Source organism: Microcaecilia unicolor, chromosome 7, assembly GCF_901765095.1.
Source record: "Microcaecilia unicolor chromosome 7, aMicUni1.1, whole genome shotgun sequence".
Classification (NCBI taxonomy): Eukaryota; Metazoa; Chordata; class Amphibia; order Gymnophiona; family Siphonopidae; genus Microcaecilia; species Microcaecilia unicolor.
In genome coordinates, this window is record NC_044037.1 from 242,395,219 (window position 1) to 242,422,240 (window position 27,022).

At 45.0% G+C, this 27,022-nt stretch overlaps 1 protein-coding gene across 1 annotated transcript in view; it reads left to right on the top strand.

Annotated features, from left to right (window-relative positions):
• PLA2R1 (phospholipase A2 receptor 1) overlaps positions 1-27,022 on the top strand; it is a 220,083-nt gene that overhangs the window by 187,887 nt on the left and 5,174 nt on the right. Inside the window, 3 exon segments of the mRNA XM_030210858.1 lie at positions 9,291-9,407; positions 21,958-22,134; positions 26,068-26,103. Coding sequence (XP_030066718.1) covers positions 9,291-9,407; positions 21,958-22,134; positions 26,068-26,103 — 330 coding nt within the window.

The window sequence follows — 27,022 nt, forward strand, 5'->3', positions numbered from 1 at the left end:
GTTATGGACTTCTCCTTCCCTAAACTGAGACAATACCAAACACCAGAGGCAGTGCTACCAGTGAGGGGAATGAAGCAAAGCTTGCAGGCAGTTAAAGACAAAACCTGGATTGGATTCCATAAACTGGGCTGTAGAGTTAAGAATGTAAGGAGTGGCCTAGTGGTTAGGGTGGTGGACTTTGGTCCTGAGGAACTGAGTTCAATTCCCACTTCAGGCACAGGCAGCTCCTTGTGACTCTGGGCAAGTCACTTAACCCTCCATTGCCCCATGTAAGCCGCATTGAGCCTGCCATGAGTGGGAAAGTGCGGGGTACAAATGTTTAAAAAAAAAAAAAAAAAAAGCATTGCCATAGTGGGACAGACCGAAGATACATCAAGCCCAGTATTCTGTTTCCAGCAGTGGCCAATCCAGGTCACAAATACTTGGCAAGATCCTAGAACAGCAAAACAGATTTTATGTTCCCAGGAAATTGCTGGATTTGCTCTGCTTCTACCAGCAGTGACAGAGTTAACTCCCATGTGCAGTTAGAACTCTGAGATGCTGCTGTTGCAACTGGAGTATGGGAGTTTGTTTTTATTTATTCATATAAAACTTTTCTATCCTACCTATCAACAATTTTAATGCATGTAGTATGATCTTTGAAAGTTTAGAGGGATTCAGAGAAGAGGCTGGTGGTGTAGGGAAGCTGAGCTTCAGCGCTCCACAGCAGACGCCAAAGATTCCCCTGGGTCTCAAGCATGCCAGAGGATTTTCAAACAGGGAGAAGGACTGTCACTGAGCATCCAGAGGGAAAAAAAATGTATTTGTCTACATTCACATACAAAGGGGCTCCTCTGGGTCTACAGTTGAGCCACACCCTGCCTGAAAGCTAGAGCAGGTATTCCGGAACTTCAAAAAGAAAAAAAACCCTACTATTTATCCTGGGTAACTGGTACACATTCAGGCTTATTTTAGAAAGAGAAGGACGCCCATCTTTCAACACAAATCGGAAGATGGGCATCCTCACAGGGTCGCCCAAATTGGTGTAATCGAAAGCCGATTTTGGGCGTCCCCAACTGCTTTCCGTCGCGGGGACGACCAAAATTCCCAGGGGCATATCGGAGGCGTAGCAAAGGCGGGACTGGGGCGTGCCTAACATATGAGCGTCCTCGATCCATAATGGGAAAAAAAGGGCGTCCCTGATGAGCATTTGGACGACTTTACCTGGTCCAGTTTTTCTTATGATCAAGGCACAAAAAGGTGCCCAAACTGACCAGATGACCACCGGAGGGAATCGGGGATGACCTCCCCTTACTCCCCCAGTGGTCACTAACCCCCTCCCACCCTCAAAAAAGAACTTTAAAAATATTTTGTGCCAGCCTCAAATGTCATACTCAGGTACATCGCAGCAGTATGCAGGGTCCCTGGAGCAGTTTTAGTGGGTGCAGTGCACTTCAGGCAGGCAGGCCCATCCCCCCACCTACCTGTTACACTTGTGGTGGTAAATGTGAGCCCTCCAAAAACCACCACAAACTCACTGTACCCATATCTAGGTGCCCCCCTTCACCCATAAGGGCTATGGTAGTGGTGTTCAGTTGTGGGGAGTGGGTTTTGGGGGGCTCAGCACAAGGTAAGGGAGCTATGTACCTGGGAGCTTTTTCTGAAGTCCACTGCAGTGCCCCCTAGGGTGCCCGGTTGGTGTCCTGGCATGTCAGGAGGACCAGTGCACTACGAATGCTGGCTCCTCCCATGGCCAAAGGGCTTGCATTTGGTCGTTTTCTGAGATGGGTGTCCTTAGTTTCCATTATCGCCGAAAATCAGAAACGACCAAGTCTAAGGACGACCATCTCTAAGTTTGACGTAAATGTCAAGATTTGGGCATCCCTGACTGTATTATCAAAACGAAAGATGAACGCCTATCTTGTTTCAATAATACGGGTTTGCCCGCCCCTTCGCCAGGACGTCCTGCGAGGACGTCCTCGGGAAAACTTGGGCACCCCTTTCGTTTATGCCCCTCATTGCATTCACGGACTGGAAGGAGGAGGAAGTGAATGGAATCAGGACCCATCAGCCCAGGAAGGGAGACAGTTAAATAGGGCCCAAATAAGAGTTATTGGATACACAAGACCCATAGAAACCTCAGTGCTAAGAAATTCTCACTTGTAGTTAGTCTTCTCCAATGTTAGTGCAGAAAGAGTGGAATAGGAGATTTAACATCCCCAGTATCTCATAGTGGCTACCACTGGGACTGTGTGTACAACTGCAATTTTGTTTTGGGACAGCTCAGTTTTTTGATATACTTCTTTTTGGGTTGTTTTGGATAGTATGGCTTGGGACTGCAGAGCAGTTCTATTATAGCACTATGCAGCCAGGGTTTGGAACTGTTTTGCCTTATAGTTATATAGTAACATAGTAAATGTCGGTAGATTAAGGCCTGTACGGTCCATCCAGTCTGCCCAACAAGGTGGCCAGAGTTGTATCTGGCACTCTTTTCATATCTGCTTAATGTTCTGCCTTATATTTTATGTTCTTGTAAATGCCATTACATTCTACCTTGTGCAGTAAAGTTATTTGCTGCTGAATTTCTTTGGTAAATTCTGCTGTCAAGGGAAGTTGATCACAGAACTCAGGAAACAGTTCTTTTGATACCAGCCATCCACACTACTGGGCACAAATCTCAGAACCCTGATTCTAGAAGACTCTTCCAAAGCATACATTCTAGAAATCTGAAAATGTAAGGGGGGCCTGTCTTGCATAAGCAGCTACAGGGTGGACCTCAGGTACAGGAGTGGGATTGCTTTGTTATGGAAAAAAGAAGGTGGCTAGGTCAGAGCCTGAGAGGCCTTGCCCTAGAGAGTTTTGAGGCCCTAAAAGCTAACAACCCTCAAGCCACACCTGAAGAATGCCTAGAAGCATTGGAAACTACATTTGGCACTATAGAAAATGGGCTTGATCTGTATTTTCATTTCAGAAATACTTGTCAAAAGAAGGAAGAGAAGCATTCAGATTACCACTGGAATGTAGAAGCATTACTCAGGAGAGTGGTCCAGTCAGTCATGACATTCAATCTGGACCCGCTAGTAAAAGGTGTCTCATGTACAGCTGCTGAAAGAAATCAGAGATGAGGAGGGACAAGGAATTCCAAGTCTGACCCTGGTTAGGAGCAAGAAAGATCCTCCAAACCACCAGCTGGAGCTTTCGCCAAGGTAGCTGAACTATTTTGCTTAATGGAGTCCATTAAACACCTGCAAAAAGAGATAGCCCAAGCAAATAAGAGAGAAGTGAGATCTATTGGGTGACAACAGACTGTGAGGAGAACTTGGAGACCATAATGGCTAGGCTGTGCCAGGTGGTTGTTGCCCTGAGGCAGGAAGAGCTTCGCAGAGGGCAACTAGAGCCTGAGAGAGAAAATTTATAGAACACCAAGAGATTCAAAGAAGCCCCAGCACCATTTACAGCTAGTCTTCATGCTAAGAATATTTAGCTGAGCAGGCCTGCTCCCAGCTACTGGACAAGGGATACTCCCATCCTCATTATGTGGCAATAGGGGTCATTAGAAGAGACTAAACCCCTCCAAGCCACTGCGAAACTTTAGAGGGAAGCAGTGGGTGGGGACCCACAATGAAAAGAGCACCAGTACCAAGCCATTGTCAGTGTATAGCTCCACCTCAGCTATCCCAAAGGAATTGAATGGACCAGCACTTGTGTCAGCGAAAGTGGCAGACACCAAGTGAAAACAATGTTAGATAGTGGGTCACAGATCACCATCATCTTTAACTACTGGTATTAAGCATACCTGAGGCAGTCGCCTCTATACCCTGTAGAGGGTTTAGCCATATGTGGTCTCAGTGAAACTAGGTCACCTTCATGTCTCCTTCCCTTAGTCCATTCTCTCAACCCTCCAACCCCTGCCTCCTTTTCTGAAATCACTGAAGAGGAAACTACACATCTTATTTCCTCTTCGAAACTAACTACCTGTTCCTCTGATCCTATTCCCACCCATCTACTTAACACTATCTCTCCTACTGTCATCCCTTTTATCTGTCACTAGTAAAAAAAAGGCCCGTTTCTGACACAAATGAAACGGGCGCTAGCAAGGTTTTCCTCGGCTCCCCTCCTGCCACCCATGTCCAGCGACCCTCCTCTCCCCCTGCGCCCACTGCAGCCACCCATGTCCAGTGAACCTCCTCTCTCCCCTGCCCCCCTCCTGCCACCCATGTCCAGCAACTTTCCTCTCTCCCCTGCCCCCCCCTCCAGCCACCCATGTCCAGTGACCCCCTGCCCCCCCTGCAGCCACCCATGTCCAGCGACCGTCCTCTCTCCCCTGCCCCCCCCCCCCGCAGCCACCCATGTCCAGCGACCCTCCTCTCTCCCCTGCCCCCCCTGCAGCCACCCATGTCCAGCGACCCTCCTCTCTCCCCTGCCCCCCCCTCCAGCCACCCATGTCCAGCGACCCTCCTCTGGACATGGTTCAGCTGTGAGGCATGTTTTTATTTTTTCCCCCGGGTTCTGAAGTTGCCATCATAATGGCTATGGTGACGTCAGCCTGATCTACGGAGCCTAGCAGACCAACTCGGAATGAGCCACGGTCCCAGGCAAGTCAGAACATTGGAGGTGAGAATTATTATATAGGATATCCTCAATCTTTCACTGTCCACTGCGACTGCTCCTGATGCCTTCAAACATGCCGTAGTCACACCACTCCTTAAAAAACCTTCATTGGACTCTATCTGTCTTTCCAACTATCGTCCCATCTCCCTCCTCCCTTTCCTATCCAACATACTTGAACGTGCTGTTCACTGCCGTTCCCTTGATTTTCTTTCATCTCAAGCTATTCTTGATCCACTTCAATCTGGCTTTTGCCCCCTTCATTCAACTGAAACAGCACTTGCTAAAGTCTCCAATGACCTGTTCTTGGCCAGATCCAAAGGTCTCTATTCTATCCTCATCCTTCTCGATCTATCTGCTGCTTTTGACACTGTTAATCACAGCCTATTCCTTGACACGTTGTCCTCACTTGGATTTCAGGGCTCTGTTCTTTCCTGGTTTTCTTCTTATCTCTCCCAGCGTACCTTTAGTGTATACTTAGTTGATCCTCTTCTACTTCTATCCCACTGTCAGTTGGTGTACCTCAGGGATCTGTCCTGGGACCTCTTCTTTTCTCCATCTATATTTCTTCCCTTGGTACTCTGATCTCATCCCATGGTTTTCAGTATCATCTTTATGCTGATGACTCCCAGATCTACCTCTCCACACCAGAAATCTCAGCCAAAATCCAGGCCAAAGTATCAGCCTGCCTGTCTGACATTGCTGCCTGGATGTCTCAGCGCCATCTGAAACTAAACATGACCAAAACTGAGCTTCTTATCTTTCCCCCTAAACCAACCTCTCCTCCTCCCCCATTCTCTATTTCTGTGGATAACACTCTCATCCTTCCTATCTCTTCAGCTCGTAACCTTGGGGTCATCTTCGAATCCTTCCTCTCCTTCTCTGCACATATTCAATAGACTGCTAAAACCTGTCGTTTCTTTCTCTATAATATCACCAAAATTCGCCTTTTCCTTTCTGAGCACACTACCAGAACCCTCAGCCACGCTCTTATCACCTCTTGCTTCAGACTATTGCAACTTGCTTCTCACAGGTCTCCCACTTAGCCATCTCTCTCCTCTTCAATCTGTTCAAAATTCTGCTGCATGACTAATATTCCGCCAGTGTCGTTATGCTCATATTAGCCCTCTCCTCAAGTCACTTCACTGGCTTCCTATCCGTTTCCGCATACAGTTCAAACTCCTCTTATTGACCTATAAGTGCATTCACTCTGCAGCTCCTCAGTACCTCTCCACTCTCATCTCTCCCTACACTCCTCCCCAGGAACTCGGTTCACTGGGTAAATCTCTCTTATCTGCACCCTTCTCCTCCACTGCTAACTCCAGACTTCGTTCCTTTTACCTTGCTGCACTGTATGCCTGGAATAGACTTCCTGAGCCGGTGCATCAAGCTCCATCTCTGGCCGTCTTCAAATCTAAGCTAAAAGCCCACCTTTTTGATGCTGCTTTTAACTCCTAACCCTTATTCACTTGTTCAGAACCCTTATTTTATCATCCTCACTTTAATATTCCCTTATCTCTTGATTGTAAGATCTGTTGAACAGGGACTGTCTCTTCATGTTCAAGTGTACAGCGCTGCGTATGTCTAGTAGCGCTGTAGAAATTATAAGTAGTAGTAGTTATCCCTACCGAGACTATGTGGTAGTGGAATCTGAGTTCCCTGAGACAGTCACAAGGATTCACTCATGATGGCACTCGTGTGCCCCGAAACAAAAAGAAGAGATAACACCTCAATCATCATACATACCAACACCAGTTGCTTTTGACAGTTGTTCCAGAAGTACCAGGAGATGCGAGCTGGGAACATAGGTTTCTATGTACCTAAGTTTTCCAGGTTTGAAGTGCCTGAAGTGACCCTATCTGGAATCATTATGTAATTTATGGTAGCTATCAATTAAAATGATATGATTCATCTTTAGCAGAGCAGGTTTTATCATCTCCTCTGTGAAACACCTGATGGCATTTAACCATAACTCGTGAAAGAACTAAAAGAAGCAAATGTTTGCAGCAATTTTGAGAAGTGGAATGGAAGTTTGGTGATGCAAATAAAAGGTTATCCCTCATGGTTCAGTGGCTAATGTTAAAAATATGGGTTTAATTCCTGGGCTGTTTGAAGTAACTGGATTCAGTTCCTCAGTCATGACTCTGTTCCCCAGACTAGGTGGAGGAAGGGTCATAGTGTCTGGTGTAAAGGAGTACCAGTCATTGCACAACAGTGACAACTAGTGGCTAAACTTAAGGCCCATGATTGCAGGATTACAGAAGGATTGTTTATTAACAACACATGCATTTTTACTCCTGTATCTATTGAGGAATAATCAAAGCCCTGCTATTTTATTGTCCCCAAAACACAAAGAGATTGATTTTATAAAGTATTTTCTGCCTGTAAAGCAGCTTGGCAGTCCAAAAAAGCAGAATACACGCCTGGTGTTAAAGCACTTTAATTCAACAATAATATTCTTACACAAGCCCAATGTGAATCACATTTCGCCCTTTCAGTATGCTGCTTCAGGGGCAGAGTGATTGTGCCACTAACACAGAAAAGGTGTTCTAAATAGAGCATCAAAACATGAGTGTAGCAGGGTCCCTCCAAAGCAACTCTTTAAGTAGGAAGGAGTGGAGGGGTGGCAGAAAGGTCATAACAGCTGTTTGGGAGACCAACCCATAAGGAGCTGAACCAGATTGCCCCTGACATAGCCCACTGATAGGGCGAAACATGATTCACGTCAGGCTTGTGTAAGAATATTATTGTTAAATAAAAGTACTTTAACACCAGATGTGTATACTGCTTCTTTGGACTGCCTTGTGTTGGCTGCAGACTAGAGTTTCCTCTATTGTGTTCCCCTGTAAAGCAACTTGTACATGCAACAAGGCTGTTTTAAAGTCGTGCTTGGTATACACTTGTAAAAGATGGACTGCACCCAGGAGCAGTCCAAAGCAATCTGCCGCCTGAGGCAGGGATGAGATGCTACCCCTACCCAGCCACAGTCTGGCATCTCCCCGCTTCCCTCCTCAACCCTCTTCCCTGTGTTTACCTTAATTTTTTCTTTTCCAAAATGCGGCAACGGCAGCAAGTACCATAGGCTGTCCTACCACCAGTACTGGCTTCTTTGCTCTACTGCATCCCACCTCTGAGGAAACAGGAAGTTACATCAAGATGCAGGCCACAGTATGGAGAACAGGTCGGTGCTGGCAGCAGGGCAACCTGTGAGAATCGCTGCCACTGCCGCCTTTTGGAAAAGAAAAAAAGGAGGTAAACATGAGGAAGAGTGTTGAGGAGGGAAGGGGGAAGATGCTGCTCCATGGAAAGTGCCTCAGTTGGTCTAATGGTTGGGGCCATCACTGGGTGCACTGTAAGATATCACATACTTTTTCGGTGACCTAAAAATACATGTGTACACGAATAGAGTACTTGCAGGTGATAATTTGCACGCCACTGGGGTTCAATGTAAGCATCTCTTTTAGGAAGCATGTAAGTGCCTATCAGGCTTATTTTCGAAAGTGATCGCCGGCGATCTTCTGACAAAATTCGGGAGATGGCCAGTGATCTCTCAAAAGCTGCGAAATCGGTATAATCGAAAGTGGCTTTTTTTTACACCATTGTTGCTTTCCCATCTCCGCACCAGTGAAAGTTCAAGGGGGCGTGTCGGCGGCGTAGCGATGGCGGGGCATGGGCGTGGCTACCAGATGGCCAGCCTTTGCGGATAATGGAAAAAAAAGCGGCGTTCATCAGTATTTCGCCGGGTTTACTTGGTACTTTTATTTTCATGACCAAGCCTCAAAAAGGTGCCCCAACTGACCAGATGACCATCGGAGGGAATGGGGGATGACCTCCCCATAGTCCCCCAGTGGTCACCAACCCCCTCCCACACTAAAAAAAAATACAAATAAAAACCTTTTTTTACCAGCATGTATGCCAGCCTCAAATGTCATACCCAGCTCCCTGACAGCAGTATGCAAGTCCCTGGAGCAGTTTTTAATGGGTGCAGTGCACTTCAGGGAGGCAGACCCAGGTCCATCCCCCCTACCTGTTACACTTGTGGTGCTAAGTGTTGAGCCCTCCAAAACCCACTGTACCCACATGTAGGTGCCCCCTTCACCCATAAGGGCTATGGTAATGGTGTAGAGTTGTGGGCAGTGGGTTTGGGGGGCTCAGCACCCAAGGGAAGGGAGCTATGCACATGGGAGCTATTTGTGTATTTTTTTTAACATATTTAGAAGTGCCCCCTAGGGTGCCTGGTTGGTGTCCTGGCATGTCGGGGAGACCAGTGCACTACAAATGCTGGCTCCTCCCATGACCAAATGCCTTGGATTTCGCCAGGTTTGAGATGGCCAGCAGTTTTTTCCATTATTGCTGAAAACAAAACCAGCGATCTCAAACCCGGCAAACTCTGGCATTTGGCCGGGCTAAACCGTATTATCGAAAAAAGATGGCTGGTCGTCTTTTTCGAAAATACGGTTCCGGACAGCTGTTGCGCCGCCGCCAAAATAGATCGCCGGCGACCTATTTCGCTGGCGATGTTCGATTATGCCCCTCTATGTTGCTTTGAGAAGAGATATTTTTTGGTTATTTCGCATAGGCACCCTATTATAAAATTATCCCTTTAACCTCCCTCTCTATTTGTATATCTGAAAACTGAAGATTCTACTTAGCCATAGAGTAACAAAAACTAACCCTGATTTATTTTTTTTTTCCATTTTCAGGATCTACACTTCTGTCTATTAAAGATGAGAGTGAAAATACTTTTCTTTTAGAAGAACTTGGCAATTTTGCTTCATCTGTCCAAATGATTTGGTTAGACATTATGCTCGATATAGACAGTAAGTGAAAAGATAGCTAGCATTTGAAAAAAATAAAAAGTTAAAGCCATGGTCTTAGATCAAAGGGATCACAATTGGCAAAATATAGCACCTGTTCCCTGAATAGCAGGTCATGGTTCTGAGTCCTTCGGCCAATCTTCAACATAAAATAAACTTGAATTCAGGCTCTCTTGTATATTGCCATAGCAGAAGGAGACTAAAGTGGATATTGTCTTTGCATTAGATCTTTGTTTGAGTAAGATTGCACTGGATGTGGCTGGTTATCTAAAATCATCACAAAGCCACTATGCCTATATCTTTTAAACCGTGTGTATGCTTGGTCTATGTATGGTTATCTCTGCATTACCTCATAAGATGCAGGAAAGAGCTGAGAATTATATCGTCTAGAGTTGGTAAGTATTCAGAACAGCAATTCTGCTGATACCCCATGGGTTCTTTTGTATTTTCGAATAACAAATGTGCATAAACTACAGAGAGACTCGCATACATTTCACCATAAAAACATAAGAATAGCCACACTGAGTCAGACCAATGGTCCATCTAGCCCAGTATCCTGCTTCCAGCAGTGGCTAATCCAGGTCACAAGTACTATTCCATGCTACCAATCTCAGGGCAAGCAGTGGCTTCCCCCATGTCCATCTCAATAACAGACTATGGACTTTTCCTCCAGGAACTTGTCCAAACCTTTTTTTAAACCCAGATACGCTAACCACTGTTACCACATTCTCTGACAATGGGTTCCAGAGCTTAACTATTCTTTGAGTAAAAAAATATTTCCTCCTATTTGTTTTAAAAGTATTTCCATGAAATTTCATTGTATGGGGTAATCTTATAAAGGGTTTTCCACAAAGGCCTTTTATAAGACTTTGTAGCCATTTACATACTTATATGTACAAAATCATGCATAGACATTTCCAGGGGTATAGTTCGAATAGACTACACAGATCTTCCTGTTTGGCCTACATTTAAGGGGGAGGGGGAATTTGAGGAGTTACAACTGGGGTTTAAAGTGGACTATAAGCTTGTCAGAGTGGTAATAAGAACCCAGGCCACCTCTGACACATGGAGGGGCATAATCGAAAGGGGCGCTCAAGTTTTCCTGAGGATGTCCTCGCAGGACGTCCCGGCGAAGTGGCGGGGAAACCCGTATTATCAAAACAAGATGGGCATCCATCTTTTGTTTCGATAATACGGTCAGGGACGCCCAAATCTTAACATTTAGGTCATCCCTAGAGATGGTCGTCCTTAGACTTGGTCATTTCTGATTTTCGGTGATAATGGAAACTAAGGATGCCCATCTCAGAAACGACCAAATGCAAGCCCTTTGGTCGTGGGAGGAGCCAGCATTCGTAGTGGGCATCCCTACCTTGTACCAAGGCCCAGTGAGATCGGTTCAGTAAGAGCATCATTGTTGAGAAGTTGAGCTGTGGGATTACTGTATAGCACCTGTACCCATTCTAGGAAGGCTCCTGAGATGCCAAATCACTCCAGAACCCAAAACAAGTATTCCCATAATATCTTGTCGAACGCCTTTTCCTCGTCCAGACTGACTAGAATCGCATCCCCTTGACACCCTAGCCTCTCCCGCAGTATCCTACATACTTTTAAGATATTAGCTGACGCAAATCTGCCCGGTACAAATCCCACTTGATCGTGATGTACAAGTTGGGGAAGGAAAACCCTCAGCCACGCCGCCAGTACCCCAGACAAAAATAAGTCTTGGTTTATTAGTGAAATAGGGCAGTAAGAGCCCACCAGTTCAAGATCTTTCCCCGGCTTTGGCAGCACAGTGTTATAAACGTGGTTGAGGGTCAGACCCATTACCTGAGAATCTCTTATATCCTCGCACATACAAATAAATGGCGGGATGAGGATATTGAAGAATGTTATAAAACTCTGTGCCTTCGCCAGCTTAAGCTGTTTAATAGCACTTTTTAAACATTTTTCTCTTTTGAAAATGAGCCCAAATTGGAAGATGGACGTCCTTCCCAGGGACGTCCAAATCGGTATAATCGAAACCCGATTTAGGACGTCCCCAACTGCACTCCGTCGGAAGGACAGCCAAAGTTCAAGGGGGCGTATCGAAGGCATAGCAAAAGCGGGACTTGGAGTGGAGGAGTAGCCTGGTGGTTAGTGCTAAATCCGTCAATAAGGCTGTCTCTTCCTATAATACTATTCTGTCATCTACTCTGGACACTCACGCACCTCCCGTGTCTCGTCCTGTAAAACATACCAAACCCCAGCCTTGGCTGACCCCTACTATCCGCTACCTACGCTCTTGTGCCCGGTCTGCTGAATGCCTTTGGCTCAAATCTCGTGCCCATGCTGACTTCATACACTTCAAATTCTTGCTGACCTCCTTCCAATCTGCTCTCCAACCTGCCAAACAGGATTATTATATCCAATTGACTAACTCTATTGGTTCGAACCTTCGACGTCTCTTTGCCATGCTAAACTCTCCCCTCAAAGTGCCTTCTCCTCCAACTCCCCCTTCACTTTCTTCCCAGACTTTGGCTGATTACTTTCACGATATGGTTCACAAGATTAAACTTGAATTCGCAACCAGCTCTCCTCCACCCCTTCTTCCCTTAGTCCACTCTCTCAACCCTCTTACCCCTGCCTCCTTTTCTTCCTTTTCCGAAATCACTGAAGAAGAAACTTTACTATACGAAGTTCTGATTTTAGTTGTTAAGTCTCTCTCATCAACTGCTCCAAACTACCTCTCTCATCTTATTGTTCCATACGCACCTACATGCTCAGTCTCTTCATCAAATGCTAACTTGCTCCTCTCTCTCTCTCTCTCTTATTAGACTAGATACCACCTTTGCTACAGCTTTTAGTTGTATTGGACCTAGCCTGTGGATTGCTTTACCTACCAACCTACGCTCAGAACCCTTTTATGCTAAATTCAAAACTTCTTTAAAAACTCACCTCTTTCTGCTAGCCTACCCTTCTCACTCCTGATGCTTTTATCTTTCTATCTTTGAATGCATATTGATTTCTATTGTAAACCGCTTTGAAGCCTTTTTTGGCACAAGGTGGTATATCAAGCCTCTGTAAATAAATAAATTACTACTACTATTTAGCATTTCTATAGCGCTACAAGGCGTACGCAGCGCTGCACAAACATAGAAGAAAGACAGTCCCTGCTCAAAGAGCTTACAATCTAATAGACAAAAATAAATAAATAAATAAATAAAGTAAGCAAATCAAATCAATTAATGTGAACGGGAAGGAAGAGAGGAGAGTAGGTGGAAGCGAGTGGTTACAAGTGGTTACGAGTCAAAAGCAATGTTAAAGAGGTGGGCTTTCAGTCTAGATTTAAAGGTGGCCAAGGATAAACTATGATCTCCGTTGTAAGACAGCTTTAGCCAGTTCCTAGTATAAAACTGGTTCTCCCTTGTGTGCGTGGTTGTGTATTTTATAATAATTCCACTTCTTCAATATATATTCACTAAACTTGTTACCATGAAACAGTTTGGGGGGAAATCTCCATAACGGCCTTTCCTTCAGATGGTTACCCCACTCAAGCTGAAGCCATAATAGTGCGTGATTGGAGAATTCTGTGAAGCCTATCTCCACTTCTTCCACCCTAGAAAAGGATTCTCTCATCAGCAATATATATTGTAGAGCGAGTGAAGTGTGCCTTCAAGAGGTGTGTAAAGTCCCGCTCCGTTGGATGCAGCATTCTTCATACATCCAGTGCATCAAAGACGTCACACAATAAGGGGATCCCTTTGGAATAATCAATTTGTTCATTCTGGAGCTTATTTGTCTTATCCAGGGAGGGGTCTGCAACCCTGTTGAAATTCCCAACTATAATTTTAGGAAGAGAAAGGATTGCATGAGTTTGATTACTGCGGTGAAAATGTTTTTTACTATAAGTGTTAGGGGTGTATGTTTTACACAATAACATTGGTTGGTGTTCCACCACAAGTTCTAGCACTATGAAACAGTCTTCCATCTGCCATGCAGCATCTCTCCTCTTTCTCTCCCTCCCTCCATCCAGTATCTCCCTGTGTGTGTCTCTCCACCATCAAGAATCTCCTCTCTGTCGCTCTTCCCACCATAGCTATCCAGCACGGTCCCTGTCTTTCTGTCTCTACTCCTGACTTGCAGCACTGACCATGTCTGTCTGGAGAAATAGCCTAATGGTTACTACAGTGGCTTAAGAACCAGGAGAACAGAGTTCAGTTCTCATTGCAGCTTCTTGTCATTCTGGGCAAGTCACTGAACCTTCCATTGCCCCAGGTAATGGAAGCAGAGTATACAAAACTATTCAAGGCTGTTAAAACACATGTAGACTGTGAAATATTGCAGGAAGACCTTATGAAATTGGAAGACTGGGCAGCCAAATGGCAGATGAAATTTAATGTGGACAAATGCAAGGTGATACACATAATCTGAATCATAGTTACCTGATGCAAGGGTCCACCTTGGGGGTCAGCGCTCAAGAAAAAGATCCGGGTGTCATTGTAGATAATTTGCTGAAATCTTCTGCTTTGATTGTACCCACAGAAAGGTGGTATATCAAAATCCATCCCCTTTCTCCTCACCCTTCAGGATTGTTCAATCTCTGTCTCTTCCTCCATCCAGTATTGACTAAGTCCCTCTGTCTCCCTATCCAGCATTTCCCTGTCTTTCTTTCATCCACACCCCTCCCCCCCCCCATGCAGACTTGCCTGTCCCTCTTCCCTTGACATATAGTATTGCCCTGTCCCTCTCTCTTTGCCCTCACCATTCAGCACTGTCCCTGCCTCTCTAGTTTCCCCCATTCTGCATTGCCCCTGTCTTTCTTTTTCCCCCTTCCTATACAACATTGTCCCTGTCTCTCGCCTCCACCCCTAAAGTATTGCTTTCCTCCCCCACCATCCAGCATTGACTTCTCTCTTTCCCCTTGGCATGTAGTATTGCCCTGTCCCTCTCTCTTTGCCCTCACCATTCAGCACTGCCCCGGCCCCTTTCTCTTCCCTTTCTATGCAACATTGCCCCTGCCTCTCCCCTCTGAACCACAGCATTGCCTGCCTTTCTGTCTCCCCCCCCCCCCATCCATCATTGCCCCATTTCCCTCCCCTCCCCCATCCAGCATTGCCTTTGGTTCTCACCCCCCCCCCCCCTCATATCCAGCTTTGCCTCTGCTTCTCATCTTCCCCCCACCCAGCTTTGCCTCTGGTTGTCTCATTCATCCCCCCCCCCCTCACAGCTTTGTTTCTGGTCGTCTTATTCATCCCCCCCAGCTTTGTTCCTGGTTGTCTCATCCCCCACCTCCAGCTTTGCTTTTTGCTCCCTCCTCTCCCTCTGCTACTAGCATTGCTTCTATCTCTCTCTTGCCTCTTATCTGCTGTTGCCCCATTTCTCTCAACTACCTTGCCTGCACCACCCTCATGCAGTACCTTTTTTTTCTCTCCTTCCCTACCTCTGTCACTCTACCAGGCCTGAAGTAGTAAACAGATTCATGGGACCGGCTCTCTGTGCATCACTGGCGCTTCCTCTGCCAACTGCACCTCCTTTGATATAACTTCCTCTTTCAGAGGAGGCATGGCTGGCAAAGGAAGCAGCAGCAGCATTCAGAGACCCAATCCCGTGTGTCTTTGCTGTTTATTACTGCGGGCCCGGCATAGTGAGACTGGGAGGGAAGGAGGGAAAGAAAAGGTATTACAAGAGGGCAGTGCAGGGGAGAGGATAGAATGAAAAGGAGTAATAGTGAATGGGAGGCAGGGGAGCAGGGGCGTAGCTACTATGGGGGCCTGGGCCTGGACCCCTTGCCGGCGACCCTCTCAACCCCCCCTCCCGCCACCAACCCGCCGCCTGCTACCTTTGCTGGTGGGGGACCCCAACCCCCGCCAGCCGAAGTCTTCTTCCTTCATTTGGTTTCTCAGTCTGACGTCCTGCACGTACAACGTGCAGGACGTCAGACTCACAGAAACAGAACAAAGCCTTGCAGGGCTTTGTTCTGTTTCTGTGAGTCTGACGTGCAGGACGTCAGACTGAGAAACCAAATGAAGGAAGAAGACTTGGGCTGGTGGGGGTTGGGGTCCCCCGCCACCAAAGATAGGCGATGGTGGGCAGGGGGGGGTCGAGAGGGTCATCGGCAGGGGGGGGGGGTCAAAGTTGTTGGATGTGTCAGCAATGGCGGGGGGGGTGTTGGCAATGGCGGCGGGGGGGGGGGGGCTAAAATGTGCCCCCTCACCTCGGCTCTGGACCCCCCTACCGTTGAAGTCTGGCTACGCCCCTGCAGGGGAGAGAGAGAGAGAGAGTAAGAGACTAGGGAGTCCGGTGTGCTGGAAATATTAAAGCAATTAAGTCTCAAAAAGTGCCAGAATGCCATTCCACCTCGTTCCGCTGCCAGAGGATGTGGTAACACTACATCTGGGTTTAAAAACGATTTGGACAAGTTCCTGTAGGAAAAGTTATTAGTCTGTTATTGAGATGGACATGGGGGATGCCACTACTTGCCCTGGGATTGGTAGCATGGAATGTTGCTACTATTTGGGTTTGTGCCATGTATCTGTGACCCGGTAGCCAATGTTGGAAGCAGGATACTGGGCTAGATGGACCATTGGTCTGACTCAGTATGGCTGTTCTTATGTTCTAAATTAAGCCCTGGTTGAGCTGCAGCCCTTTTAATATTACATTGGTGTGCTGTGCTGGTAGAAAGGGGCAAGTTAGCCCATCTGGGGAAGGGGGTGACAGAGGGGGGAGCCGATGCAAGGCTCAGAGAGTCATGGCCATCTTAACCTGCCGGCTCCACCAGAAGTGATGGAGAATAATTTTATCATGGGTGGCCTAAGTTTTGAGGCCAAGGAGGTGCCCATGCTGTACACCTTTGGTGAATTTCTTCAAAAAAAGGAGGTAAATAGGTCCTAATAGATAAATATTTTGAGGCTATTCTATAAAGACACACAGGCCTACCCAAGGCCTCTGTCTCTACAGCCTAGAGAGAGAGAGCTTGGCCGCATGGGTCGCAGTGAAACCAGCTATCCATACCAAGGCAGTGTGATAGTGGAGTCTGAGTTCCCTGACAAGATCAGAGCTGAAATGTGGCTGCTACATTTACACCTGTTCAGAAACTGGTGTAAATGTATGCAGTTGAAATAAATACCTTTTATAACCATGACTCTCTCTGTGCTCTGCCAAAACTATAGTCCTGAATGCACCTATACCCAGGTTGCACAAAAATACATGTAGTTATGTCACCATATGCACTTTTCTACATGAGGTTATTTTATGAAAGGCCTTTTACGTGAATACAGGGTTTACACAAAATATCTTGTATAAGATTACCACCAAGTGAGTTTTTCTCTCCATCCTAAAACGCTCCTGTAAACATCTCCAAGTATCCCTGAATGAAAACATGCACACTTCTAGCTGCATCGAAAGAGGGCAGTCTTCAGGCACCAATTAACCTGCAGAAATTACTATTTACCCACATATATGGCTTTGAGAATTGACCTCCCCATTGCAAGAAACATGACACCTTTGGGCATTAAATTAACCAGGGAGAGAAGCAAAGCATGTCAGACACAGGCATAAAATTAATGACTTTGCAAGATCGTTTTACAATAGCAGCATCACACCACAAGCAACCTGCCTCAGAAGTCATGCCCAGGCTATATCAAAGGAGGACTCCTTCCCAAGTTGTCTTAATTATGATTATAGTTTCTATTTAAAAGTGTGAAAATTGACTTAAAGGAAGACATGGCATTAAAATAGTATCTAGAGTGTGGGCATCATAAGGAAAGAAAATAAGTTCCATACATTTTATTCCTGTCTGAAATCATCTCTAAAGTATCACATTAATTTCATTTTTATTTATTTGTTAGATTTGTACCCCACATTTTCCCACCTATTTGCAGGCTCAATGTGGCTTACATAATACCGTAAAGGCGTTCACCAGTCAGTAGATAACAAATATAGGTTGTATAGTGGTCGAATGAGGTAGGTGTGTGTCAGGCACCTTGAAGGTCGAAAGGGGATGAAGATTGTATATTGTCCATTACAATCATTGGTTGTGCTGTGTTGCTGGATGTTGGGAGTTATGTTGGATCGGTGGGGTAAGCCTTTTTGAAGAGATTGGTTTTCAGTGATTTTCTGAAGTTTAGATGGTCGTGGATTGTTTTTACAGCTTTTGGGAGGCCATTCCACAGTTGTGCATGAGATAAATTTGCATACTATAGAGGTAGGGCATCCAAATCTATCTCATGCATATTCATTTTGGGTATCCTGAAAGCCTGACTGGGCTAGGTGTGTCCCGAGGACTGGGTTGAGAACCCTTGATCTAATCACAATAGGTGTCTTACTTTGAGGTATTAATATTTAATGGTAAATGTTCATCTCAAGTAAGAGGAAGTTATGGAGTAGAGGAGTGGCCTAGTAGTTAGGGTGGTGGACTTTGGTCCTGAGGAGCTGAGTTCAATTCCCACTTCATGCACAGGCAGCTCCTTGTGACACTGGGCAAGTCACTTAACCCTCCATTGCCTCATGTAAGCCATATTGAGCCTGCCATGAGTGGGAAAGCACAGGGTACAAATGTGACATAAATAAATAAAAATTATGTACTATGTGGAATGCTTAAAGACCTACTCCTGTTATGGGACTGGTATTTAAATGTACAAAGCCTCTTGAAAAAGCACCAATGCACGAGACATCATTTTCTTTCGGGGAAGAAGGATTGTGCTTCCCTTAGATATGGCCACAGGGGAGTTCGCATTTTAGCTTTGCAGTGTTACAAAGACCTAATAAAGCCACAATTGTTTATTGCTTGTTTGAGATTTACTGAGCCTCACCTCTGGATCATGACGATTGATTGGTGAATCTTTCAGTCTGTCCCCATTTGATTCTGAATTGCAATTTCCTTCTACTGTATAACGTGGTTGTGTGCCCCGAATGGCATTACTTGTCATGTTACTTCTACAGAACACCATTATGTATTTCAGGGACCATATATGCCCATAAAAATTCATGGATAAAGAAAACATGGTTCTTTTTGAGCTCAGTTCATATGAATGGAAGCTTATTAGATCCTATCATCATCATCATCAATTCTATTTGATATACCACATAGTCATTAGATACATCTAAGGCAGTTTACAATTTCAAAAAGGGGAAAAAAAGAAAAATGTATAAGTTCTGTGAAACACAAAAGGTAAAAATATTACAATTGTTATTAAATTAAATATAACTTGCTAAAATACATATACATTAGCATTATCAGTGAATTATACTATGATAGTAACTTAATTGAGAAACACGTTAAGGTAAGGTATAATACAATTAACAAAACACAAGCACAGAATAAAGTGGTGTATGATGTGGCTTTTTTGTTTTGTGTTTCCTTCTTTATAACTTGGAAACAGCTAGACAAAGATTTACAACATTTGGTGTGAAGGTAGGTCCTTGGGTAGACATCGAACTCTGGAAGTAACATAGAGGGAGATAATCGAACGGGGGGCGCCCATCTCTAAGGATGACCCTGTAAAGGGGTGGGGCAACCTGTATTATCGAAACAAGATGGACGTCCATCTTTCGTTTCGATAATACGGTCGGGGACGCCCAAATCATGAAATTTAGGTCGACCTAGAGATGGTCATCCCCGTTTTTTGGCGATAATGGAAACCGAGGACGCCCATCTCAGAAACGACCAAATCCAAGCCATTTGGTCGTGGGAGGAGGCAGCATTCGTAGTGCACTGGTCCCACTAACTGAATGGAAAAAGCCCTTCCCTTACTGATCAGGAAAGGAAAGGGCATGCATGAAGGAAATTGCATGCAAATGAGCTGCTTGCTGTTAGCTCATTTGCACACGATTTCATTGAGGACGTCCAAAATGTGGATGTTTCTGTGAGAAGGATGTCCATGCCTTTGCTTTGCCTCTGACACCCTCTTTATTTATTTGGATTTTGGATCACAAGTAGCAGCAGCAATAGGATTTGAACTGGCCACCTCTAGATTACAAGACCAGTGCTCTAACCACTAGGCCACTCTTCCACTGTCCCTTGAAATTTGGCTGTCCCTGTGGGGGGCAGTTGAGGATGTCCAAAATGTTTGAAAGAAGGACGTCCACGCCTTTGTTATGCCTCCGCTGACACACACATACCTCCCCCCCCCCCCCAGGGACCTACATACTGCCCCCCCCCCCCCCACAGGGATGGCCAAATTTCAAGGGAGTGGAGTGGATTGGAGGAGTGGCCTAGTGGTTAGAGCACTGGTCTTGTAATCCAGTGGTGGCTGGTTCAAATCCCACTGCTGCTACTTCTGATCCAAAATCCAAACAAATAAACAAACAAAGAGGGTGTCAAAGGCATGGATGTCCTTCTCACAGAAACATCCACATTTTGGACATCCTCAACTGCCGTCACAGGGACGGAGGCATAGCAAAGGACATACTCTTAAAAAAAAAAAAAAAAAGATAAAAGCTTTTGAAGTTGTTTTTTTCGGGGTTGGAGGAGGTTAGTGACCACTGGGGAAGTCAGGGGAGGTCATCCCCGATTCCCTCCAGTGGTCATCTGGTCAGTTCAGGCACCTTTTTGATGTTTGGTCGTGAAAAAAAATGGACCAAGTAAAGTCGGTCAAATGCTCGTGAGGGACGCCCTTCTTTTTTCCATTATCGGCCGAGGACGCCCATCTGTTAATCACTCCCCCGTCCCGCCTTCGGTACACTGCTGACACGCCCCCCTTGAACTTTGGTCATCCCCGTGACGGAAAGCAGTTGAGGATGCCCAAAATCGGCTTTCGATTATGCCGATTTGGGCGACCTTAGGAGAAGGACGCCCATCTCCTGATTTGTGTCAGAAGATGGGCGCCCTTCTCCTTCGAAAATAAGCAGGATAATAACTTAGTAACATAGTAGATGACGGCAAAGAAAGACTTGTACGGTCCATCCAGTCTGCCCAACAAGATAAACTCATATGTGCTACTTTATGTATATACCTGATTTTGATTTGTATCTGCCATTTTCAGGGCACAGACCGTAGAAGTCTGCCCAGCACTAGCCCCACCTCCCAACCACTAGCCCCGCCTCCCACCACCGGCTCTGCCACCCAATCTCCGCTAAGCTTCTGAGGATCCATTACTTCTGAACAGGATTCCTTTATGTTTACCCCACACATTTTTGAATTCCGTTACTGTTTTCATCTCCACCACCTCCCGCAGGAGGGCATTCCAAGTATCCACTACTCCACCACTCTCTCCGTGAAAAAACACTTCCTGACATTTTTCTTGAGTCTGCCCCCCATCAATCTCATTTCATGTCCTCTAGTTCTACCACCTTCCCATCTACGGAAAAGGTTCGTTTGCGGATTAATACCTTTCAAATATTTGAACGTCTGTATCATATCACCCCTGTTTCTCCTTTCCTCCAGGGTACGCATGTTCAGGTCAGCAAGTCTCTCCTCATACGTCTTGTAACACAAATCCCATACCATTTTTGTAGCTTTTCTTTGCACCGCTTCAATTCTTTTTACATCCTTAGCAAGATACGGCCTCCAAAACTGTGCGCTTTATAGGGGAATGAATCCCATACACATTCAATGATCCAAATCTTAAGTTACTCACGGTAAAGAAAGACCCATCATCATGCATGCCCATCTATTGGAAAGAGTGGGAATTCCGAGGCGGCGTCCCAGCTCCACTGCCCCAGTCTCCTCCTGCTCCAAAGAGCCTTGCAAGTCCTGTATGGTGTACCCCAAAGGAATCCCCAAGTCTCCAGGAGAATCACCCCAGCCCAGTACCTCCCTGCATTGCATCTTCCCCCCCAGCCCCACCACCTTCCCTCCCCACACAGACACTCATGAAAAGACACATCCCCCACTCATATGCCTAAATCCCCTCCTTCCCTCACGCCCCCACCCTCTCCCCTCACTGCAAACAGCCAAACTAGATCCCTCCCTCAGCCTCCCCCCAAGAACACACAGTGCTACAAACCCCTTTCAAAAGAAACTACTCCCCCCATCCTTCCCCTCCCCATTCAGAACCCATCAACAAAACCAAAATCTAAACGAATGACATTGCTTTAACTCTCAGAGCAAACACTAAACTGTATATAAACTGTAATATATAGCATGTTATAATATATGTACATGCATATGTGCACGCATATATGAACATGGATATGTCTCTGGATACGGGCAGGGTACCTGTAGGACCACCCTTTCTCCTCGCCGCTTCCATGATAAACCAAAAAGCAGAAAGTGGAAAGTGAAACAGAGAGGTCCAACATTCTACCATTGAGGGCTATCAGGAGTTCTGCCACGCCAGCTCATAGTTCTTTCCCACATGTTACCCTTTATTCCACAGAGAAAGGTGTACCCTGCCCGTATTGTACCAGTTAAGTATTTCTAACAGAGTATCTTAGGACTTTTCAGAGTTGGTGAGTTCTTTGGGGGAAGGCTGTGGAAAGGAAAGCAATTTTGGCATAAGTACATGGGTGGTCGAAGAAAGGCAAACTAAAATGTGTTACACTTCCTACTGGTTTAAATTAATTTTCCTTAATATCTCTGCACAAGGAAATCTAGTTCTTACTTAAAAGACGCAATTGAATTTTTTCCCCTTAGATAATGTGATAGCATGGTTTGATGGTTCTTCCATTAATTATTCAAACTGGGGAGTAAAGCAGCCTAAATTACGTGATTGGACAGATGACATTTGTGCTGCTCTGAGAATTCCTGATGGATTGTGGCAGTTGTCCCAGTGCAGGGGAAAAAATGGATTTATATGTAAAGCACATGCAAGTAAGTATTAAACTGAAGCAGGTAAAAAACACAATTTCATTGTTTTTTTTATCCCCTTCTTTTAACCCTCCCTACCCCCTGTACCTTGGTCTTCACTCCCAGTCCTTGGGAGCTACCAACAGATCAGATTTCAGGATACCCTTAATGAATATGCAGTGGAGGTAGTAAGCGTGCAAATATCTCTCAAGCATATTCGTTACTATTATCTCCAATAACAGTACATAAGCTTTTATTTTCATATATTGTTTATTCAAATTAACCTGAATATATTATGTAATGCATTTGAGTATTTCATGCCTAGTACTATATCACTCATACTTCCATTCATTCTACTCAGTAGTCCTGTCTAATCCCTTTTCTGCTTATCCCGCTACCAGAAGCACAATGTTCAACATTGACCTCAGGACTTTTTAATACCACTCTGTTCTGATTTATTGCTTTGCTAGGTAACTCCCTTTCGAGCTGTCCCTTCACTACTACAAGACCTGTTTTTAATTGTATACTAGCAGCAGGGGTTCCTCTGTCTCTTGATTGCTTTATTTCACCATACTGCTTCTCCCGCTGCCTGAAGCAAAGCCTTTGACATCAGCCCCGGGTCTTTTTGATTCCAATCAGTTCTAATGTTGCTTTGCTGTAAGTGTTGAACTGTGCGGTAACTCCCTTTCCAGTCGTCCCTTCACTTCTATACGTCTTCTTTTGTAATCTTCAGCTTTAACACTGTCTGTTCTGCCAGACGCTCGGTTTTTAATTGTATACTAGTAGCAAGGGCGTTTCTCTTTCTCTTGATTATTTTATTTTACTTCAAAGTCACTCTATGTTTGGTGAGGTAACCTTGCTTCAATGCTGATATCTTAGAAGTCACAGCTGCCTTTTGCGTTTCCCCATTAGGCGTCTTTCAGGGGCTTCTAGTGTCTAAACAAAATAAGCATATTCGTTAGAGATATCCTGAAAGTAAGGTTGCCAACTGGATGCAGCTTCGCCTGACATGGTTGATCCAGTCCTAGGCTTACCCCAATGAATGCAAGGACTTTTAGCCTTGCTTTTCTTAGGGAATCCAGTGTGGGAATCAGAACCACAATTCCCTGTATGCAGTGGGGTAAGCTCAGGACTGAATCAACCCTGTCGGGCAAATGTGGATCTAGTTGGCAACCCTGCCTGAAAACCTGACCTGTCAGCAGTTCTTGAGGCCTGGGAGTGAAGACCAAGGCCCTACTCTGACATGGCCAAGGGAGACTGAAGTCCCCTTTCTGGTTGATGGCTAAAGAGAAATTTCCTCCGAAGCCAAACTCTTAGCAGCTCTCACATCAGTGGGGGTCTCTATCTTAATTGCAGCAGCCCCCATCTCCCCCCCCCCCCACACCCTTGCCGGTGCAACGCAAGCTCTTCATCTATCTGATACGCACGAGTCATATCAGTCCTGGAAAGAAAGAGTGGAGGAGTGGCCTAGTGGTTAGGGTGGTGGACTTTGGTCCTGAGGAACTGAGTTCAATTCCCGGCACAGGCAGCTCCTTGTGACTCTGGGCAAGTCACTTAACCTTCCATTGCCTACTACATTGAGCCTGCCATGAGTGGGAAAGTGCAGGGTACAAATGTAACAAAAAAAAAAATAGTAACATACAAGAAGTGATAGCAGATAAAAACCAAAACGGCCCATCCAATCTGTTTGGTAAAGGGTTTGGGGGTAGTAAATGCCTTTCAATGCAGTTTACCTCATCTCTCTGAGATTGTAATTTCTGCTGCATAGGGCACCACAACACACAGTACTACAGCTGAGTATGCACATGACCATAAAATAGTAGCATATGATTGATAACAGGGTTTATTTGGAAATGTAAAAGACTCCAGGCTTTGTTCATATTAATGCTCTTTTAACCACAAAGGCTATAAGGACAAATGGGAGCTTATTTCTCAAGGATTTCCTACTATTCTTTGCTATGGGAAAGTCCCTGATAAAGGCCCTTTTACTAGAATGTGCTAAAATTTGCATTTACCACAGCTTAATGCAGGATTTTACAATGTGGTAGCTGCAAATGTTATATGCAGTACCTGCTGAGAGCTAACGCAGTGCTACCTAGGATGTAGTAAGTGGTCCTAGGTTAACTCTGTGTTAGCCAGTTAACATGCAGTAAGTGGTAATGCGCTACCTGGCTAATGCTTTCAAGCGCACACTCCGCCTTTGTCACACCCCTTGAGGGAAAAATCAAAAATGCAGTAATGTGCAGTTTAGTACACTAAAACATGCCAATAACCACAAGACCCCTTAATGCTGTTTTGCGGTAGCCTGTTTCCATGCGTTAATCGCATCCTGAGTGTTTAATGCCTTTATTTAAAGTAATTTTATATCACTTTTCCAGGCAATAGACCATACGATCTGCTGTATAAAATAAGCAAATTTGCCAAAGAAATAGTATAAACAAGACCAAGACCACCAGACAAGTTACATAACAAAGAAATCACTAACGGGTCAGTATTCAGCCAGCGGTGGTGAGAGTTGTTTTAAATATTGACCTCCACCAGCTAGGTTAGAAATAAAAATTCAATACCAGGGCATGTCCAGGGTCCAGCATTGAATATCCTGTCCAGGAATGATACCTGAAGGTTATATGGATATGGCTGATATTCAGTACTGTAAACACATAGCTAAACCAGGCAAAGTTAGGAAGCTATTTAAGTTATGGACACCACATAACTTCTATAACCACCCTATCCCTAACTCTGCCCCCAGGCCACCCCAGCTCTTCCTGAACAATGCCATGGTGGTCAGATTGGCACTGCCCAGTTAAGTACTGTTGAATATTTATTTATTTATTTCCCAGCATTTGATATACCGCAAGGTGTCCACATGGCAACTATGTGGTTCACAATATAAAAATAACTAGGGTATAGACACAGGAGGGAATAGTTATACATAGGTACCAAAACATTCATGAAACAGATGTTTTGATTAAAACCTTAAATTAGGGTAAGATGTTTCAGAACAGATGTGAGATGGTAAAGAGTTCCAGAGAGAAGGTCCCAGAAAACTGAAACTGGTCTCACGAGATATTGAGAGACGTAAGGAGGGTAGAGTAAGTAGATTACCAGAGGCCGACTGAAGAGTTCAAGAAGGAACATACGGTATTAAAAGAGAGGAGAGATAAGCAGGAGCTGAAGGAAGATAGATTTAAAGGTGAGACAGAGAAGTTTAATACAAGCAGAAACCAGGAGCCAGTGTTCAGAGCGAAGAAGAAGGGTGACGTGATCAAATCGTTATGCAAAATGGAGTAATTTGACAGCTGTAGATTGAACAAGTTGGGGACGCTTAAGAGAAGAGCAAGGGAGACCTGCAGAAGCCTCTCCTGCCTGATTAAATCCACCTTTTGAATATTGGGCCCTAATAAAATAGGGAAATTATCATAGTAATAATGACCATAATTTCCCCAGTCTACCTGTAAAGGAGTCTATCATCCCATGAGAGCGAACCCTGTCACAATCATATTCCATCTATGACCAAAGAGACTCCACATGTTACCTGAATGCTTTCCTGGGTTAATCTGAGATCATAACTTTGGTCAGGCAGAAAGCTGTGTAGCATTACAGATGGAAGTGGCAGCACTGCAGCTGTCAACTTGATCACTGAACACCTAAAAAACTTAGGGCCTCTTTTTATCAAGCCGATCTAGCGGCTCCTGGTGCGGTAATGCTGACAAAGCCCATTTATTTTGAATGGGCTCTATCGGCATTGCCACGCAGCTTGAGAAAAGAGGCCTGTTTTGATGCAGTGTCCTGTAACATGGTGCTGTTATCACGCTGCTTTAAAAAGAGCATTTTAATTAACTCATTTGTTTCAAAAACATGTTTCGTCAGCAAAGCTAATCATAGCTATAAAATGCAGAAATGTCAACTTTCCTGTTTCAGTTGGTTTTGAACTTGTACATTTTCATTATGTTTCAGATGCAAATAAAAAAGCAAACCCAAATCCCTTTAAAGGTAAGCTTTGTAACTATAGTGTTTAATTTACCTTTTTGCAGTGGTCTTTTAGTTTGTTAAATCACTATCTTCTTTGTCTGGCAAAAAATAAAAATTAGTTGACAGAATGTAACAGTCCAGATAGCTTGCATGCTTAAACATTCATTAGTTTTTTTTTTTTTTTTTTGCAACTACATTCAAAGAGGTTTACATATATTCAGGTACTTATTTTGTACCGGGGGCAATAGCAATGAAGAGGTCTCGGTTTTCTTTTGACTAATTGTGTATTACTATTTACATACATATCCAATGTCAGTAACATACATAGAGGGGCATTTTTGAAAGAGACATCCAAGTTGCGATTTGGTCGTCCTTGCAAAACGGCAAAATCCAGGGGTGGGGAAACCCGTATTTTCGAAACAAGATGGATGTCCATCTTTCATTTTGAAAATATCGTCAGAGACATCCAAATCCTTAAATTTGGATGTCCCTATATTTGGTCATCCCTAGACATAGATGTTTCTGACTTTTGGCGATTTTCGAAACCAAAGACGTCCATGTCAAAAACAGCCAAATGCAAGCCATTTGGTTGTGGGAGGAGCCAGCAATTGTAGTGCACTGGTCCCCCTGACATGCCAGGACAGCAACCGGGCACCCTAGGGGGTACTGCAGTGGACTTCATAAATTGCTCCCAGTAACATAGCTCCCTTACCTTGTGTGCTGAGCCCCCCCAAACCCAAAACCCACTACCCACAACTGTGCACCACTACCATAGCCCTTACAGGTGAAGGGGGGCACCTATATATATGGGTACAGTAGGTTTTGGAGAGCTCGCTGTTCCCTCCACAAGTGTGGGGGGAGGTATGGGCCTGGGTCCGCCTGTCTGAAGTTCCCTTCAGTACCCACTAAAACTGCTCCAGGGACCTGCATGCGCTGTCAT